Below are 19,793 nucleotides of genomic sequence, written 5' to 3' on the forward strand. Positions count from 1 at the left end.
AGCCCCTGAACGTCATGCTGGGGAATCTTTGTAGAGATATAGTGTGCAGACTATGTGAGCTAGGGCTGAAGCCAGCGTAAAAAATGTATTAAAGGGAAAGATAATCCCAAAGTTTGGTGGTCTGGGGACCGTCCAGGACTTGATCATGTGAATTACATGATCATTGAGAGTGGACATGGAGAAACAAAAAGCTCAAAGAATGGTTCTCTGCATTCCAGCAGACTCAGATTTCATCACTTTAACCATCTATCCGCCCATCCATCTATCGTGGATTTTATCTATCCACTTGCCCAGCCCCAGGTTTCTTCGATAACATTTCGTATTTCCCAGTCTGCGGCCACACCCACCTAAATCCAACAAAATGCAAAATGCATGCCAGCAGGAAAACAGGGCGGAGGGAGAAAAAAGGACTTTTTCTTGCAATTTTCCTCTTTGGCGGCAGGAGGTGGCATACCAGAGATTTAGGAGATCACCTGGGTGAGTTTTTCTGTGTCCCCTGCAGTGCGCCTGGGACAACTACAAATCCCAGGTAGCTCCATAGCTGCGGGTGGGCTTCAAGCCCGACTTCCTTCAAGCCCACGGGCAGCTATGGAGCTCAGCAGTCAGCGCTCAGAGACAGACAATCACCAGCCAGGTCTGAGCAGATGCCGCTGGCCCTCACACACTACAGTCCCCTTTTAGGTCTTCTTCTTGTGTGTTGCTCACTGTCCAATTCTGTCCAGTTTCCTCCACTAGGAATTTTCCATTATTCCACTGGCCTGCCTGGACATACTCCTATGATTGCTCGTGGCTTACAGCCTGTAGGGAGTGCCTCACAGTGCTAGAATTGGCTTCATTTTCCATTCTTAGAACTCTCAAGTAACTTTGATTTCTTCTCACATAGAAGAGTCACAAGACTTTCTTTCAAGATTATATATGTGTGTGTGTGTGTGTATACATATATATATACATACACACTAGTGTCAAGGGATGTAAAAAAGTTTATTAGAAATGAAACCTTAGTTTATCAATAATACAGAGGACTTTAGTATCCCTCTGTAATTAATCATGCTCCATCTCTGTAATTAATCATGCTTCATGTAAACATCCATTATGTTTTTAAGTCGGGAAATATTAAGTCAACGTATAAGATATCCACTATCTATGTCTGAAATGAGAAATCAGCCTGCCCCCGAGCTCGTCTTCCCAAGGCACCCAGGCAAATTCAAACTCCACAGCTTCTGTGAAATATAAAATAATGAAAGGAAAATGTACAGGCTTAAAAAGAAATAATGCTAATAATAATAAAACACTGCTTGCAGGGATAATAAATGAAAGGCAGAAAATGAAATGGGTCTCTAAAGTAATTCCTTAAGAACTTTGTGTCTATGCTCCTAAAATAATACATACCAAATAAAATCTAAATTCCTCCTGCTTATCTGTGCTGTACACACGTAGTTCATTCACAGAGGAGATGGGGTTCCTGGAAATGGGGCCATGAACCGAGGGAGCGTTTTCCTGGCCTGTGTCACACTGCCCCATCGAGGTAGCTCTTGGCCTCTCCCACCGCCCATCACCATAGCTTCACTGACCCCAGCACTGGTTGCCTTCCACTCCCACGTGTTGACACGCTGTCTCGTCCTTCCAAGCTGCAATCAGGTTCATGATGTCCCCGACAATGTCAAGGACTAGCCTCAGAACTGGGTAGTCGGATGGCTAATCTTCACTCTGTTCCTCAGATGTTTCCTTGAATGGGCTTTGAGTCTCCCACTGAAAGCTGCAATCTGCTGTGATACTCTTTTTTGTTTGTTTGTTTTCTGCAGCAGGCCCAGTTCTATCTCTGGCACTGCTTTGGTCAGCATGGGTGAGTCAAAGCTGTTCGCCAGAACAAAGAAGAAATGGCAGGAAAGAGGACTCAGAGGAAGAAATAATGCCTTTTTTCAGGAAACTTACACCCTTGAAGAAATTAGCCCAATTGTTCTGTGCTAGTTCTTCTAGATAAATGTATACAGTCACCCTCAAAACTTAGAACTACTACTCTAAATGTATACATGCGATTTCAGTGAAAAGCCACTTTATAAAGAATCAGCACTGTGAGAAGTGAAATTAAATGGAGTACATATGAGGGAAAGTCAATAGCTGGCTGCTAACGACTCCCAAGTCACATGTCCAGTCAAGGCCGCATCCCTGAGCACTTGTCTGTGAGTGTCTCTAGGGCTTTCGGCACCTCAGACATGTTCTTCAAACCATCCTGTCCTCACCGCCCTGAAGGGTCCTCTCCCATCCCAGTTGGTGTACTCCCATTTGCCCTTCTGAACAACCCAAGTTATCTTCAACTCTCCCTTTCCCTCAGCCCACCAGTCCCCGGTTTCTATGCATCTAGTCTCTGACTGTCCTTAAACCTGTTCCCTCTCCATCCTCCCCACAATCTTGTTCACATCTGCCTCTCCTTCCAAGCAGACTTGGAAAGTACCTGTCACCTCCTCTTCTCAGCCATCAGAGCGACCTTTCGTAAAGGCTTCATGACTTTATGTCACTGGCAAGATAAAGATCAAAGTTCTTAATCCTGGACACAACACTGCATATGTTTGTCCAGGTGCCTCTCACTCTAGCAAGAGCTAGAGCCAGGGCAGGAATGGGCACCTCTTTTATCTTGAATTCCCACGAACGGCTTGGAGATGTGGAACATACTCAAAGTTAAATGAAGTAATGCAAGCAGGTAGAGGAGAAGTATAAAAAGCAACCGAGTTTTAAGATTTTATTTATTTATTTGATAGAGAGAGATCACAAGTAGACAGAGAGGCAGGCAGACAGAGAGAGAGGGAAGCAGGCTCGCCGCTGAGCAGAGAGCCCGATGCGGGACTCGATCCCAGGACCCTGAGATCATGACCTGGGCCGAAGGCAGCGGCTTAACCCACTGAGCCACCCAGGCGCCCAGCAACCGAGTTTTAAAGACTCGCTCTGATGCTGGTTGACATGAGATCATTTTCCACTAGCTCTCACCACCAGCTCCTTCATCTCTCTTCTTACCATGGATAGCAGAGGTATAGAAATTCTTTTTATTTGACAATTAATAAAAGATATACCAAGGGTAGAAATGGGGTGTTATATGAATTTTCTAATATTGGATTCTGGCTTCACCATTTTCCAGATGTACAACTTTGGGCAAGATACTTAAACTCTGTAACCTTATAACCTCTGTACTAATAGTACCTGATTCAGATGGTTCTTACGGGAATTGAGCGAGGCAGTGTGTATAAAGTGTGTGGAATAAGAAACGTTCAGTAGGGGCGCCTGGGTGGCTCAGTGGGTTAAGCCGCTGCCTTCGGCTCAGGTCATGATCTCAGGTCCTGGGATCGAGTCCCGCATTGGGCTCTCTGCTCGGCAGGGAGCCTGCTTCTCTCTCTCTCTCTGCCTGCCTCTCTATCTACCTGTGATCCCTCTCTGTCAAATAAATAAATAAAATCTTTAAAAAAAAAAAAAAAGAAACGTTCAGTAAATAATAGCTGTGGTTGGTACTCTGAAAGAGGCTGGATGCACGCTTCACTCATAGATAACTGGAAACATTATTGCATTTAGACAAGAAATACGCATGCATTTCCTAGAACGAAGAAATTGTGCCTTTACTTTTTCCATACTGTTCAGGCCATACAGAGTCAGCTCTGAAGGAGATTGGGAGTTTTTGTCTCTGGTCTCCTGAACCTTCTTCTCTCCCAATATTTTCTATCCCTCTGTCTTCTCCCTCCAGGGTCCTACTGTTGGTGGAAGAAAGGCAATAAATCCTACAGCCCTCTGTAGAAATAGCCTTCGGTCTAGCGGGGATAGGTGGGCTATATTGTTGACTTTCAATATTATCTTCGAATTTGTCTGTCCATATGTCACAGCGATACCTTGACCCAATTGAATAAACTCATTCATTTTAAACTTGAGTTCCATTACTGGACCACAAATTACATTGTATTTTGTATCAGGGTGTTTTTGACCTTTCCAAAACAACAACAACAACAACAAACTAAGTTCATATTGTCCAACTAATCACTAAAGAATAATTTGTTAACTGTAAATATTAAAATATGTATATACAACCATTTTTCTGTTATTGCATTTTTTTTTCATTTTTTTAACATATTGGATTCTCCAAAAAATGACTTGGGTTGGGGAGATATCTCCTTTATTCTCTGAGAAGCCATTGAGTGGAGCCTTCTATAGAACAATTCTTTCTCTTACAGACAATAATTATCTTTTTTTAAAAAAAGGTTTTATTTATTTATTTGACAGACAGAGATCACAAGTAGGCAGAAAGGCAGGCAGAGAGAGAGAGAGAGAGGGAGAAGCAGGCTTCTTGGGGAGCAGACAGCCCGATGTGGGGTTCGATCCCAGGGCCCTAGGATCATGACCCGAGCTGAAAGCAGAGGCTTTAACCCATTGAGCCACCCAGGTGCCCCCCAAAATTATCCTTTATAACATCTCCTCAATGTATTTTTGTGTTAAAAGATCTGCCCCCCTCTTAAAAGAGAGGAAAGGAGAGGAAGAAAAATAAAAGGCATACAGAGGGATCATATATAGCACATAAAATGACAATAATCATGAGCCACCTGTTTTGCAAATTACCGGGGACATTACACATGATAATATAGGCAAAAAACTTTAAAGAGTTCAAAGTGCAATCATGAGATGCAGTTCACTTTTGGAGTGTACTCCAAAGACCATTTTCAATCTGTGAACTCTTTGTTTCTGGTCCATGGTGAGATAAATATGAAAATTTGAAAGCAAGCCTTTAGAAACTGTTATAGAAATTTGACAAAGTAATTTTATGTCTGTTGAATCAAATAATAAAAGATTTGGGCTTGTATTCTGTATGTCTGATTTTTTACTTCATTTCTAGTAATTATTTTCATTGTACTTCACAAAGGCAAAGAAAAACCTGTCCTTCACTACACATAGTTTGAGAAGCATTGATAAAAGGTATTATTATTTCTGAAATTTTCCTGAAGAACCATTAAATTTCTAATTATAAACTAGTTACATGTCATTATTTGAGAAACTCTGTTTCATACCAAGTGTAAAGAGTCGCAAGCATACAAACAAGTTCCAGAACAGGTTTTGTTTTGTGTTGGGTAACTTGGATAGTGGAGAGTTAGAAACCATTTTTCCCACAAAAGAACATAAACCTGGGGTTATGTTCTTGGTCTAGTCCAGAAATCCCAGTTATCTCAAAAGATTGCTAAACTATACCATAAAATTTAATAACAGGTATATACTATAGCCTTAATAACTGGTCTTTCCATCCTCCTACAATGGAGAAAATAGACTTCTGATTTCCAAATCAGGAAACATCTCCCTTCCCCCTCTGCCTGTGTGCAATGGCGAGTGGTTGTCCCAGCATGGTGGTGGGGATGGGATAGGAATGGGGGCTAGTTCTGCAGGAACTGTTCCAACAGCAACATGCAGAAGAGGAAAGAGTATGGAGCTACAGTAGCCTTCACAGAGAGTGATGAGGGAATTTCGAGATGGAGTTTGAGGGAATTCACTGGCTGTGTTAATATTAAACTAAAGTTTCTCCAAAATTCTCTGAGACTGAGACGACATTGATTTTGCTGCCCTTAAAAGCCCCCATTATTCACCACAAACACCTCGCTCTAAACTCTGGGCTGTTGTTCCCTGGGTGGCCCAGCACCAGATTTGGACTAGGCTTTGTCCTTGAGACTTATCCCTGCCAGAGGGACCCATGACACGAAGAAAGGTTAAGCCTCTTGTTCTTTCAAATAACAACTATTTATCTACCTACCGTTCAGCATAACCTAATATCCCTTAGGACTGAATCAGACATACACTCAGAGGGATCTTTATTTTTGGGGTGGGGGGCGCAGCAGATGAGAAACCAGAATCTGCTTTTATTTACTGTTTATGAAACTGATGTTTGCTGAAAATTAGCAATTGTCATGGCTTCTGCCTACATGCACTAGGATGGCAAACCCTGCAAACCAGTGGAAGCTTATTCCAGGCATACTCACTTGTTTGAACTGTCTCAATCTCAATGGGTGAGTTTCCCTTTTACTCTTTCTTTTCCTTCCTTCCTCCCTCCCCTTCTCCCCCCACCCTTTCTTCCCTCCTGTTATGGCTGTTAAAGTAAAAACGAAAATTTATATTATATATATATATACATGTACATATATGTGTGTGTATATATATATATACATATTCTTATTCCCGTAAACCGAGCTAGATCCCAAACTGCGTCCACGTCTTGAGGTCTCTTTCCTTCCGTCTACACCGTGTTATAGAAAGTAGTTGATTCTAACATGAATGATTTGCAAGAAAGAATCCTGAATCTCTTCCTGGAATGAGAAAGGATCTTTCAAACTTTATCTAGAAGTTTCTTGCCGGCCCATGGAGTAAGGAAAGTCTGTGAGGACGAGGGTGAGAAAGGTACGCGGGGGCTCGAGGTTTGGGGGGAGGGGGTGGGTGTCTCCGTTTGCGAAACCAGGTGCAGGAGGCCAAGCTTCACGCCCTCAACCTAACTGGGGCGTCCCGGGAAAGCGTCCCAGGGAAAGCGTCCCGGGAGGCCGGTGGTGACAAAGGCCAAGGGCCGGGCCGAGGGCGGAGCCGGGGCGGAGCGCGGCCGGAGCGGGCAGGCGGGCACCGCCCACCGAGCTCCCCGACCCGCGCGAGCGAGGCGGCGCCGGCACCCGCGCCATGGGGCGGCTGGTGGCTCTGAGCGTGCTGGGGATCGCGCTGGCGTTCCTGGGCGAGAGGCTCCTGGCGCTCAGGTAGGTGGGCCCGCTGGCACCCGGCGGTCGGCGCGCGGCCTGGCTGGGGGCCGCCCTCCCCGAGCCGGGGCCCCGGGCCCGGGTGGCCGCGGGCGGCGGCGCGGGCGCAGGCCGTGCAGGGACTCTCGGGGTGCGGCGGGAGAACTCCTGATTGTTCTCGGTTCCGCAGCTCCGTGAGCACCTCCGCCCCCGCCGTCGGCTTCCAGCAAAACCCGACGCAGTTTGCGCTCCGTCTGGAGGCTTTCTGGGAAGTCGGGAAGCCTCTGCTGCTTACCGAGTTCCTTGCCACCCAGTGTGCCCGGCGAGGGCTTTGTAGTTACTTACAGGCAAGTCCAGCGCTTTAATTTTTGCTTTAACTGAGAGCAAAACTATTACTCATGCATCGAACCCTTAATTACAAAGTTTTCTTTCACGTCTTTGGTGCCGCTGCTCTTTGGTGCCCGAGCCAGCCGCCGCCTTTCAGTCTTAATAAAGTTGCGTACCGTCCCTTCCCTGCATAGTTTGAGAAATTGTTCAGCTTTCTAATCTTGGCGCTGTAGATCGAAGACGACTTGAGATACTCTCCTGCTCTTCTTACATCACTTCCTTATTTATCTTCAGTCAGGAACCCTGAAGGGCAGTATTCCAACAGCACAAGCCTGGCCCATCTCCCAGTTTAATTATAATGAAAACCGCGGATGGGTCGACATCATAGTTTCTAAATTACCAACTCCGATTTTAGAAGCTTCCTGCAAAAGGATTCCAGAAATACGGATTCCCTACTGTGTCCCGAGTGCCAATCTAGGCTCCTGTAATGGAGTGAGGGCCTTAACCTTTAAGAAGTTCTTACTTTCTTACAGGGGGAGGAGAGAACCGAAGCAAATATAGCCATTAGGCTGTCCAGACCAGGTACAAACACACCTCTGCAGGCCTAAGGGGGTAAGATTACAGCTCCTGAAGGGGGAGTTCCCGAGAGAGAGACTATTTGACTGTTGGCCTTGACGGATGAGTGAAGCACCTACAGGGCCATCCAGGTTGAAAAGTGCAGGGTGAACATAGGGGAAAGGGTGGGGAAGTTCAGAGACTAGCAGTAGGCCAACTTGAGGGGAGCATAAATTTCGGGGATGAGAATAGTAGGGGTTGGGGGAAGGATAGGTTTTGAGATGGTTAACTCCAGGTTCAAAAATTGGGGCCTGCTTTGAGAGGCAAAGAACTGTTGATGTTAGCTGTGTGTGTTTCAACAGGAATCTTTTTAAAACCATATAAAACAATCAGTTGCTGTGCTGTAAAGCATGATTAATTGTGCTGCTGTAGAGATGAAGCTTGAAGGATGGATTGGAGGAGAGCTCTGGATCCTGGCTGGATAGTAGAATCTGCTGGCGGGCTGATGTCTGGGCTGCACTCCCAGAGGCTGATTCAGCTGCTCTGCCTGGGGGCCAGGCATGAGTGGTTTTTATTTTTAAAAATTCTCCTTCTAATTCTAGTATGCAGTTACAGTTGAGAAGTAGTAGAACAGAGAGTGGTTAGACATGGGGACACTAGTTAAGGTATTACTGTAGTTTGGAGAGGATAACAGGACGGGGGCCCAGACTCTGGAGCCTCACTGATCAGAGTAGGGAGACTAAGGTGATGCCAGGGTTTCTGTCTCTCTTGTCCTGTATCTGGAGCTCATCTGCTGATAAAGGGATGTAAGCAGGAGGAATGGTGCGTGGCAGAGGGAGGAAATGGGCATGTTGACCTTAATTTTCATGTTATGTAAATACCCAACCTGCTCTGCAGAACATTCTTGAGTTAGATGATTTTGTACAATCTGTCCAGCTCTCAGTTTCAAAGGCAGTAGCACTAAATTCACAAGCTCGTTAAACTGTCCGAAAGTTCAAACCACCAGGGTTCCCACAAATAAGTTTTTTCTTCTTACTAATCTTAACATTTTAAATTTAAGTCCGGGGGTGCCTGGGTGGCTCAGTGGGTTAAAGCCTCTGCCTTTGGCTCAGGTCATGATCCCGGGATCCTGGGATCAAGCCCTACATCGGGCTCTCTGCTCAGTGGGGAGCCTGCTTCCTCCTCTCTGTCTGTCTGTCTCTGCCTACTTGTGATCTCTGTCTGTCAAATAAATAAAATCTTTAAAAAATAAAAATAAATAAATAAATAAAATGTAAGTCCGTTTAAATGATGTTACAGTTGCCAACCTAAGAAAAAGTAAATAAAGCTTATGTACACAGAATGGACCTTATAGGTAATTCACAACTTAATGCATCTTTTCTTTGTAAAGATTTGACCACCACAAATTTTACTGAGCAGTGACTTTCTAGGTTGGTAACTTCATTGGATACTAGAACTCCCAAATCAGCTGGTGGAAGAATGTTACTACATGGTAGGTGGCTAGATTTAGCAAATAAAAATGCAGGGTGAAAAAAAAATAAAATAAAAAAAATAAAAATGCAGGATGCCCAGTTAAATTTGAATTTCAGATGACCAGCAAATCATTTTGTAGTATTAGCATATCCCATTGCAATATTGGGGCATAATTATACTAAAATATCATTCTTCACTTGGAATTCAAATTTGGACCGCTTGTATTTTATCTGGCCACCCTGTGCTTGTGGAATATCAAGTACACACTGTTTACAGCACGTAGAGTGCTCAAATGCATAGCATCTCTCCTTTCAGACCCTTAGAGTCTGTCTTGAAAAGCAGCATGTTCCTACCTCCCCATAAGGAAAGGTTCTTCAAAACACAGACTTATTTTTGTTTTTTGTTCATTTTTTGCTGTCATCTGGTGCCTGCTATTTCATTATCCTATTTTTAGAGATGGCACTTTGGCACTCAAGTTATTTCTCTCCCCCAGGGCACCCACTTAAATTTCAGATAAATAATGAATACTTTTTTAGTGTAAGTATGTCCCAGATGGTTAAGTGGAATCAAAGCTGTCTCTTTCCTTCTGAACTGTAACTGGGTAAATTTCCCAGGGGAGAGTGGCATATTATACCAACTTTTCCACTTCTCCCTAGTTGAGCAATAAAGGGGGAACTAGAAGTACACAAATATCCCCAGGCCAGTGGCTACCTGTTGCAAAGTCCACAACCTTGGATGAGTCATGAGACTTGAGTACATCAGAGAGAGGCCTATGCAGTGAGCAGGAATCCTTAAAACAAGCATCTGAACATTCTGCTTGTTGCCTGATAGATTTTATGACAACTGTACCAGAAAGCTATCCAATCTGCTTTCGAACACTTCTGCAAGGTCAGGCTTTATTTTTAAACTACTCTTCTTATCATTTACTGTGTGACTACTGTGTTCTAGCCACTGTGTCAAAAGTGTCAGAAGTTCTTTATATTAAGCTAAAATGTACATTTTTTAAAAAGATTTTGTCTATTTATTTCAAGAGGCGAGAGAAGAGGAGCAGAGGAAGAGAGAGAATCTCAAGCCGACTCCTGCTGAGTGTGGAGCCCGACACGGAGCTCGATCCCATGACCCTGAGACCACGATCTGAGCCACAATCAACAGACGCTTAACCGTCTGAGCCACCCTAAATCTAATATACAGGGGCCCCTACATGAAAAAATACATTTACTGACATTTGGGGGAAAAGCCCTTTTACACTTATGCCTTTATTCAGTCTTCATGTATGTCTTCCTTTCTGCATTAGACATGTTAAAATTGAGGCTAGAGGGGGTCTGCTAATTCATTCAACAGGTAATTAATGCTGAACCTGTACTCCAAGCCAGGTCTTCTGATTCCAGATAGAGTTTGCCCCAGCTCCTCCACTGCCTCCTAGCTTTTCTGCCTTTGGAGCAAATTACTTCCAGCCTAAGATGCCTAATTACAAATTCTTGGTTAATAAGTGCTACAGGCATTACAGGGGCCCAAAGGGTGAATTCCAAGGGGTGTTTTCAGTCTGTACTTAAAAGATAAAGCCCCTGTTTGTCTGTATTTAAGCCTGTACTTAAAAGATAAAGCCCTTTCAGGAGTTGGTAAATTCAAAGGCCATGAAATATGGAACAAAGTAATGCCAGGTAGTAACACTGTGTTTCTACTTTGCTGAAGATAAGGCAACATAATAACTAATTGCACCATCTCATCCCACTCCCTGTGGGTAATGCTCTCTCCTTAGTGAAAGAAATAGAAATTGAGGGGCACCTGGGTAGCTCATTGGGTTAAGCATCTGCCTTTGGCTCAGGTCATTATCCTGGGTTCTAGGATCAAGCCCTGTGTTGGGATCCCTGCTCAGCGGGGAGTCTGCTTCTCCCTCTTCCTGTGCCCCCATCCCCCCACCCCACCCAATAAATAAAAATCTTAAAAAACAAAACAAAACAAAAAACCTTAGAAAAGAAATAGGAAAAAAAAAAAAAGGAAATAGAAATTGATTTCATGGTAATGACTGTTGGTTAAGGGTTCAAGCTCTGTGGCCAGATAGCCTGAATTCATTTCTTAGCTCCACTATTTACCTGGCTTCTTGGCTTTTCATTTTACCTTCTGTGCCCCAGGGTCCTAATCTGTAGGATGGGGATATTAATACTACCCACTCCATAGTGGGGCTATGGAAGATAAAGGAGTTCATTCTTGTAAAGTGCTAAAGCAACACCAACCCCGTAGTAGGTGCCGGATGAAGGTTACCTGTAATGACAGGGTTCGGGCAGGAGTTCTTAGACTTTTGTGCCTCGATCCATTTGGCAGTCTAGTAAAGTCTTGACTCCTCAACATTATGTTTTTATTTATTTTGTGTGTGTGTATGCAGTGCCCCTCTTTTTTTTTTTTTTTTTAGTTTTTATTTTAATTCCATTTATTTAACACACAATGTTATATTAGTTTCAGGTGTACAATATAGTAAATCAGCAATTCGATACATGACGGTGTGCTTATCACAAGTGCCCTCCTTACTCCCGATCACCTATCTCACGCATCCCCCCACCCACCTCCCCTCTGGTAACCGTCAGTTTGTTCTCTATAGTTAACAGTCTGTTTCTTCATTTGTCTCTCTTTTTTTTACCCTGTGCTCATTTGCTTTTTTCTTTTCTTAAATTTCACATGTAAGTGAAATCATATGGTGTTTGTCTTTCTCTGACTTATTTCACTTAGCATTATACTCTCTAGTTCCATCCATGTCATTGCAAATGGCAAGATCTCATTCTTTTTTATGGCTGAATACTGTTCCATTGTATATATAAAGACCACATCTTCTTTAGCCATTCAACAATTGATAGACCCTTGGTCAGCATCATGTTTTTAAATGTGTAAAATGGGGCGCCTGGGTGGCTCAGTGGATTAAGCCACTGCCTTCGGCTCAGGTCATGATCTCAGGGTCCTGGGATCGAGCCCCGCATCGGGTTCTCTGCTCCGCAGGGAGCCTGCTTCCTCCTCTCTCTTTCTGCCTACTTGTGATCTCTCTCTACCAAATAAATAAATAAAATCTTTAAAAAAAATAAAATAAATGTGTAAAATGAAACACATAGGATTCCAAAACAAAATTAAATACTATGTAAGTTAATACTAATTTTAATAAATACTATTACCAACCTGTTTTTAAAATCTAATGTATGATGTAATAACATGGGCTTCTCTCTCTCTTTTTTTAAGATTTTATATGTTTACTTGACAGAGAGAGACACAACGAGAGAAGGAACACAAGCAGGGGGAGTGGGAAAGGAGAAGCAGACTCACTCCTGCTGAGCAGGGAGCCTAACATGGGGTTTGATCCGAAGACCCTGGGATCATAACCTTAGCCAAAGGCGGACACTTAACAAATGAGCCACCCAAGCGCCCTTAACATAGGCTTCTTAATTAAAGCCTTAAATAGATATAAAAGTAGTTGAATATGTAGCAATAGGTATTTTGAAGTAGCAGTGAGTATAAACGTTATTTTGAGATATCTACAACTGAATAACTGAGATATTACAACCAAACATTATTTTGAGATATCTACAATGTCTGTGATTTCTTTTATTGACAGAGAGACACCGGTGCTGCTAGGAAAAAGTTCCGTGGTTTCTTGCTTGTCCTCATCATCAAAGGAAATATTTAGTTTCAGTTAGGTTTAAATAAAGATGTATTTTTTCCCCCCATTCCTGTTCATGGATCCTTGAATTTTACCCATGGACTCCTTAAAGGTCACTGGACCCCAGATTAAGGGTCTCGATATACATGTTTACAGGGGGTGTCATTGGGCAAATGATTTTTGGCTCAGTTGAAGGAAGACAGTGTATTTTCTTTGCTGTGTTATACCTATGATATAGTTGTAACTCAAAGGAAAATAACCCAATTTTAATGACAAAGAAGAGGAAAGTGAGGAAAACAAAAAGAACCTAGAACAGTAGTGGTTGCCTAGTACATTGTGTGTGAGGCTGGCTAGTGGGTTAAGGGGCAGGAGTGCTGTGATTGACTGGCCATGTCTGCTATCTCTGACCTCGTACATTCGTAAGTGTGCTAGGACATAAGGTGCTAGGCAGCAAAGAGGCTGTACCAGAATTATCTGTGTTTGTACCATCTGTTTATTTATTTTTAATTTGGCACGAATGCATTTAGGCTTATTGATCTGTTAGTCCAAAGAGGTTTGTATAGCTTTCTCTTTGTATATTCCCCCAAACTTCTTCAATCTCTTAACGGTTAGGAGTGCTTTCAGTTGCAAGTAACATACATCAAATTAGTTGTAACATATGCAAATAAAGGCTTATTTTTCTCACGTGATAAAAACTTTGTAGGTGAGTCATTCTATAACTTGTCCCTTGAGACCATAATCATATAAAAAATTAGATTCTTGGGGCGCCTGGGTAGCTCAGTGGGTTAAGCCTCTGCCTTTGGCTCGGGTCATGATCTCAGGGTCCTGGGATCGAGCCCCACATCGGGTTCTCTGCTCAGCAGGGAACCTGCTTCCCTTCCTCTCTCTCTGCCTGCCTCTCTGCCTGCTTGTGATTTCTCTCTATCAAATGAATGGATAAAATCTTTTAAAAAAAAATTAGATTCTTATATTTTTGTCCTTCAGTCCTTCACTTTTTGGCATTATGTCCTCATTCTTGTCACGTTAAGAATACCGAATGGTTGTTATAGTCCTAAGCACCATATGTAGAGTCAGATTATGAAGAAGAGAGAAAGGGGGGATGCCCGTTAGCTCTCTTCTTGTGTCTGCCTTTTCTCTCAGGAACAAAAATGTCTTTCTCCAAAGCCTGAGTCATATGAATACCCCTAAATAGAAAGGACTCTGGGAAAGCAAATGTTTGGCCTGTCTGTCCCTGCAGTGGAAAGGAGGGAGAAGGAAGGGGGTGATGGTGGCATTATGTTTGTCAGAGAATAGGGCCTGCCACCCCAGAAAACAGAAGTTCTCTAACGGGTAGGGAACCAGTGCTTCTACCAGGTTAAAAGCCTAGCAGTTTTCCACTGAAGGAATTTGAAAGTTTTGACAGGCCACAGAAGTTGGAAACGAAATCCTGTCTTTCTCTTATTATAAAAGAGAGGTAAGAAAAAATGATTTGATCAACCAGAAGTTATGCACAGTCCTTGTATAATTCGAGTTTTTTTAAAAAAGATTTTATTTATTTATTTGAGAGAGAGTGTGGGAGAGAACATGAAGTGGGGAGAAGGTCAGAGAGAGGCAGACTCCCCATGGAGTTGGGAGTCCGATGCGGGACTTGATCCCGAGACTCCAGGATCATGACCTGAGCCGAAGGCAGTCGCTTAACCAACTGAGCCACCCAGGCGCCCAATAACTCGAGTTTTAATAGTAGGCAGTCTGCATATTTAGAGATGATATTGTACAGCTAAACTAGCGGATGGAGGATTGCCCTAGTGGCAATGTGTAATTGCCAATTGTTGATCTAAAATTGTTGCCAATTGTTGATTCTAAAAAATAACCCATATTAGAGTGTTCAAACGCAACTGAATTTTATTTTATCCATATAATTTATCTTTGAAAAAGGTAGATGACAATCCTCATGACCCTTATTTTTGTATAGCTAAATGAGCATAATAGGAAGTTGCATAAAACTGTCACCCAAACCAATCCATGATACAGAAACTTGACGAAACTGCAGCTGGGACCTACTGACATAGTTCTGTCTGTTTCTGGAATCATGCAGTGTCCACTGAACCTGGGAGGTCATCTAGCCTCATCCTTACTTTTTGCATGAAGAAGATTGAGGCCTACAGAGATTCACCTGCTAATGGTCAGGCAGGTTTGCTGCTAAGACAGAAACACAGATCCCTTCACCCTTTTTGAGAAAAATACCATAGCGGGTTAGAGTACTGCTTCTGGAAGGTTCTTCCCAGCAGGTGCCAAACCTCAGCAAAATTCCTTCACCTCTGAGTCACTTCCCTCATCCCTAAAGCAGGGACGATGGTACCAACTTCTTAAGGTTGTTTTAACAATTAAATGAAGTCATTCAGGTAAATCACATAGAACAGTGGTAGACTCAGTGAGTTTTAGCTGTTTTTATTACTCAATTCCTTTTGCCCCCCATGGTCATCAGCCGCAGTAACCTCATCATCACTAGTATGACTGCTACCACACTAGGCCAAATATACATATTACCTTCCTTTAAATCACCTGGGACTTGTAAATATGAGATTCATTGTCTTTTTTATTGCTTTACTTTAAATTTTGTATTATTTTAAATTTTTACTACATCTATGTATTTCATATATTTATTTTATTCACTTTAATTTTATTTTATTACCTTATTGCTATATTGTTTCAAAAAATTTGACACTATTTGAATTATACGATTCGAAATAACATACTGATTTCTTTCTTTATTTACTTGAAATAGAGCAAGAGAGAGAGCACAAGCAGGACTGAGGGTCAGAGGGAGAGGGAGAAACAGACTCCTCACTGAGCTGGGCGCCCAACATGGGACTTGATTCCAGGACCCGGGGCTCATGACCTGAGCCAAAGGCAGGTGCTTAACCGGCTGAGCCACCCAGGCACCCCTCAAAATAATGTACCGATTAACATTTTAATTAGAAGCTTGATATTGATATGAGTTGCCACATTACGTAGTTGCTACCACCTGTTGGTAATTTCTGGGTTAGGTAGGTTTTGGCCTTCTTCCGTGTTGCTGAGACCAGTAACCTTCCCCAAATTCAGTGTCTAGAAGTCAGATGCTGTCAAGGACTCAAATAGGAGAGGGACAAGTGGCAAATGGTCATTTTTCTCTCTTAAATGTGTGGTGTGTGTGACCCACTTTGGAAAAAATGTAAATGACTCTGAAAATGCTGTTATGACTTATGACCATAGAGAACAGAGAGAGAAGGCGAGAGACAGCAAGGGAAGTGAAGGGAAAGCCTACAGCATGGGGCTTCAGAAGAAGAGGTCCCAAATGTGTTTGGCTAAACTGCTCTGTGACCATCTCCCTGGGCAGGGTGCTAGGGAAGGCATTTCCTTACAGTTCACCATTTCCTCATGATTTCTTCATCTTTACTTTCTGTGAAACAACAGCACAGTGTACTTTTGTTGCACTTGCTTGGTGTTCTCCAACGACCTCACCCAGTAAATGTTGGGATGGGGATGTGACCGCTTCCACGTTGTTTCGTAACAGCTTCTGTGCACCTGGCTCTGAAAACTGCCTCTTCTCCTGGCCTCCCATCAGGCCCCGTGTCATTTCGCAGAGGGTCTGAGCGCTGTTCAGCTCTGCTGGGTCCTCAGCTTCCGGGTCTCCATCTGGAGCTCTTCCCACCACACCAGAGCTGGGAGAAGTGTGACCTGCTGCCGTGTTCCCATTTGCTTGGGAACTTGCCTTACAAGTTTTATTTGTTGAGTTACTGGCTTTCTTTTATGACCCACATTCACATCTAGAACTTAGTGATATGCATTTTTATTTTAACTTCATTTCTGGGGCTATTTTATGTTCCTACCCTTGTTTTTCTATCTTCTCTTTTATCTGCTTTAGATTTATGCTGTGTTTTATGTATTGCTGTAAGCCTCTTTAAACCCTGTCTGCAACAAAGCAGGGAATACATAAACAGATAGATTTTTTTTCTTTTTTCTTTTTCTTTTTTAAACAGGAATCGACTTAAAGCCTCCAGAGAAGTAGAATCCATAGACCTTCCAAACTGCCACCTCATTAAAGGAATTGGTAAATATGAGAAAATGCTTGTTATACACCTTACATTGTTTGGCCACCAACACGAAAAAACTCATTAGCAGTATTTTGGCATGCCACTAGTGTTGATCAGAGGAAAAATCACATTAAATCAACAAAAACCTCTTCAGTCAATCTTTTTTGGATCTCCTGCACCTGTATTTCTTCTCTCTCTCACGCTCACTGCAATTTGTTAATTATTTGTGTAATCCTATGTTTATGGTTTGATTTCTTGCCTGTTGCGTGACTTTTCTGAACTAGTTTTGTAAAGTCTGTGCTCTTTGCTGTGTGCGGCCCCGGACACCTGTGTGCTGTCATCCTAGCAGCCGGCTGGTGAAGGTGTTGGAAGGAAGAGGAGTCACAAAACGGAAAGTAAAAACCTCTCAAGAAAATCTCCATTTCCTACACAAGTAACTCCAGAGAGAAAGTTTTTCTTCTCTTTCCTGACATTTCCAGCTCAAATGTAAACAAATCCACGCATATGGATGTATTATTCACAAATGGCATCTTAGTATGAGATTACATTCTACAACCCGCTTTATTCCAAATGCAATGTGGACAGCTTCCCCCGTCAACACATGTAGGTCTGCCTTACTCTTTTTCATGTTTGCAGGAAACCGTGGTGGATTTAGTCATTTCCGTCTTAATGCACATTTGGAGGGTTTTAGTTTTTTTTGCAACTACAAACCAATCAGTGAACATCATTGTACATAGAGGTCTTGTATATCGGTAGGATAAATTCTTAACAGTGAGACTGTTGTTCAGTTAGTGGGTGTGTTAAAGTTTTGACAGTCGGAGTGCCTGACTGGCTCAGTCAGTTAAATATCCAGCTCTTGGTTTTAGCTCAGGTCATGATCTCAGGCTTGTGGAATCAAGCCCTGTGTCAAGCTCCACTCTGGATGTGTGGAGATTCTCTTCCCTCTGCCCTGTGTGTGTGTGTGAGTGTGCACATGGGCTTGCGAGCATGCTCACACTCTCAGCCTCTCTCTAAAAATATATATATGTATTACATATAGATTTTTTCTTTTTATAAATATTATAAATATATAATACATATTTTATATATATATATATATATATATAAATGTTTAAAATTTTGTCATTGCTGAATTGCCCTGGAGTTGGCAACGATAATAAACTCAGTACGTCATACTTACAAGCACATTCACTACAGACAGAGCTCAGAATGCTCTTTGAGCAAAAACAGAACAGTGATCCTTTGCTGGATCACACACAAGAAGGATTCATTTTCATGGAACCTATCAGTTTTCAGGGCAGCCTTCTCTACTTCAGGTAGAACCTTCTGGTTCTGTTATTTGCCTCTCCTTCACACATCTGTTTCTTATATGCCCTGTCTCCTAGTTCCCATTGCTACTTCGGTACTTTTTCCCAGTACCATCTCCCTAGGCCTAGACTCCTTGACTTCTTTCTCCTGGAGCTTCTCTTTGTTACTCTTGCACTTAGCAGGGAGATACAAACTCAGGATCAAATAGCAGACTGGCTAGATCTGTGCCAGATAAGGCAGCCCGTCCTAGAAATAAGCTTTTTGGGAGTCCCAGGAAACTCAGCCGCTGTTCCCTGCCTTCTGAGCCGTCATGAGGAGCCCCTCAGAACTGGCCACTAAGCAAGAACCCGATGGCATCTGTGAGGGATGTTGTACAAGGTTGGGAGGTTGAGTCCATGCTCCCGAAGGTTACTGTTGCTACTGAGTTAATAATTGTCAAATTATTAAACAGCCCTTGGCCCTGTGGAGCCCACCTTCTGTGCATTCGAGTCTCAGAGTACACAATAGGGCACAGACAGACACATTACAGGATGAACCGCCAAGTGGATTGCTGTTACAACTCACTGGGATGGAGGGCTCCTCGGAGAAAAACAAACCCAAAGGCATTTGTATTCTGAACAGGCGTCTGTCTGTGTTTGTGACCTTTATGTTGTGATGTGTGTGAGCTACTGTCTGGAATTGGAAAGAATGAGGAAATATGTCACCTATGGCCCTTCTTGTGAAGTGTTTAATGCCTCGGAGGCACTTCAAAAGGCAACAGAGCGAAGACGATGAGTGATTAGAAGCCCATTTGGGATACATTTTTAGAGCTAATTAGAATTGTGCTTTTTCTTTCTTTCTTTTTGTTTTTGCTCTGCGGTTAGCACGCACTATATGAACATTTGTTGAATGCTATGTTAGTGATGCCTGCTGGCTAATAATAGCATGGGGTTATATGTGTTTAATAACAGTCGCCTATTCAGTGGTGTCTTGATTACGAGGAAAAATCGTGTGTGGGCGTGTACATTCCCATACAGGCCAAAGCGACTTCTTTGGGTAGTTTTCTCTTTGGAAACAGTAGTAGCCATGCACTTGAGGCTTGCAATCCATCTAAGAGGTAAGACCACTTTCCCTTACCCTTCCAGCCCCATCAACACTCATATGCACATACCACCCCCTGCCCCCGACACACACACTTTCTGTCTCTCTCTCTGTCTCTCTCTCTCCAGTGCTGTATTCACCATGAATTCACTAGAAATGAACTCTTTGCCATTCTGGTACTTTCTCATCTCATGTCTTTCTGTTTTAATAAGTGATAGGCATCTGCCAGACAGCATACAGGATGTGTACCTTCCGTAGGGGCACAGAGTAGGCTCACTGTCCCATTTTCTGTACTCCTTCCCCTCGTCTCTTGCAGATAGAAACCAAGCTCTTACCCAGGATCTGGCCTAATATCAACATCTGAATAATAAAAATTATAATGACAGGAGCTAGTTAAGTCTATTTGAGGCTTAAAAGCTTAAAACATTTTCTAAATGTCTTTGAAAATGCAGGCATTCAGAGTACTGGACTAAAATAAAATTTTCAATGGATTGTCTCTTTGAGTTAATTAGTGGTTTTATACACTTGGCAATCAAGACCTTTACAAAAACTGCTGCTGGGGAGATTTAAAAAAAAAAAAAGAGGCATTGAAGTTTGCAGCCCTTGTGATCAGTTTGTTACTTTACACTC

The 19,793-nt window shown here is 42.8% G+C and overlaps 1 protein-coding gene across 1 annotated transcript in view; it reads left to right on the plus strand.

Moving 5' to 3' along the window:
- The first annotated feature begins 6,597 nt into the window (after window positions 1–6,597).
- PON2 (paraoxonase 2) overlaps window positions 6,598–19,793 on the plus strand; it is a 28,669-nt gene continuing 15,473 nt past the window's right edge. The window contains exons 1-2 of the mRNA XM_046020131.1: window positions 6,598–6,749; window positions 16,722–16,792. Of these exons, the coding sequence (XP_045876087.1) occupies window positions 6,676–6,749; window positions 16,722–16,792 (145 nt within the window). The 5' untranslated portion in view covers window positions 6,598–6,675. The remainder of the gene's footprint in view (window positions 6,750–16,721; window positions 16,793–19,793) is intronic.

Source organism: Meles meles, chromosome 10 (assembly GCF_922984935.1).
Source record: "Meles meles chromosome 10, mMelMel3.1 paternal haplotype, whole genome shotgun sequence".
NCBI lineage: Eukaryota > Metazoa > Chordata > Mammalia > Carnivora > Mustelidae > Meles > Meles meles.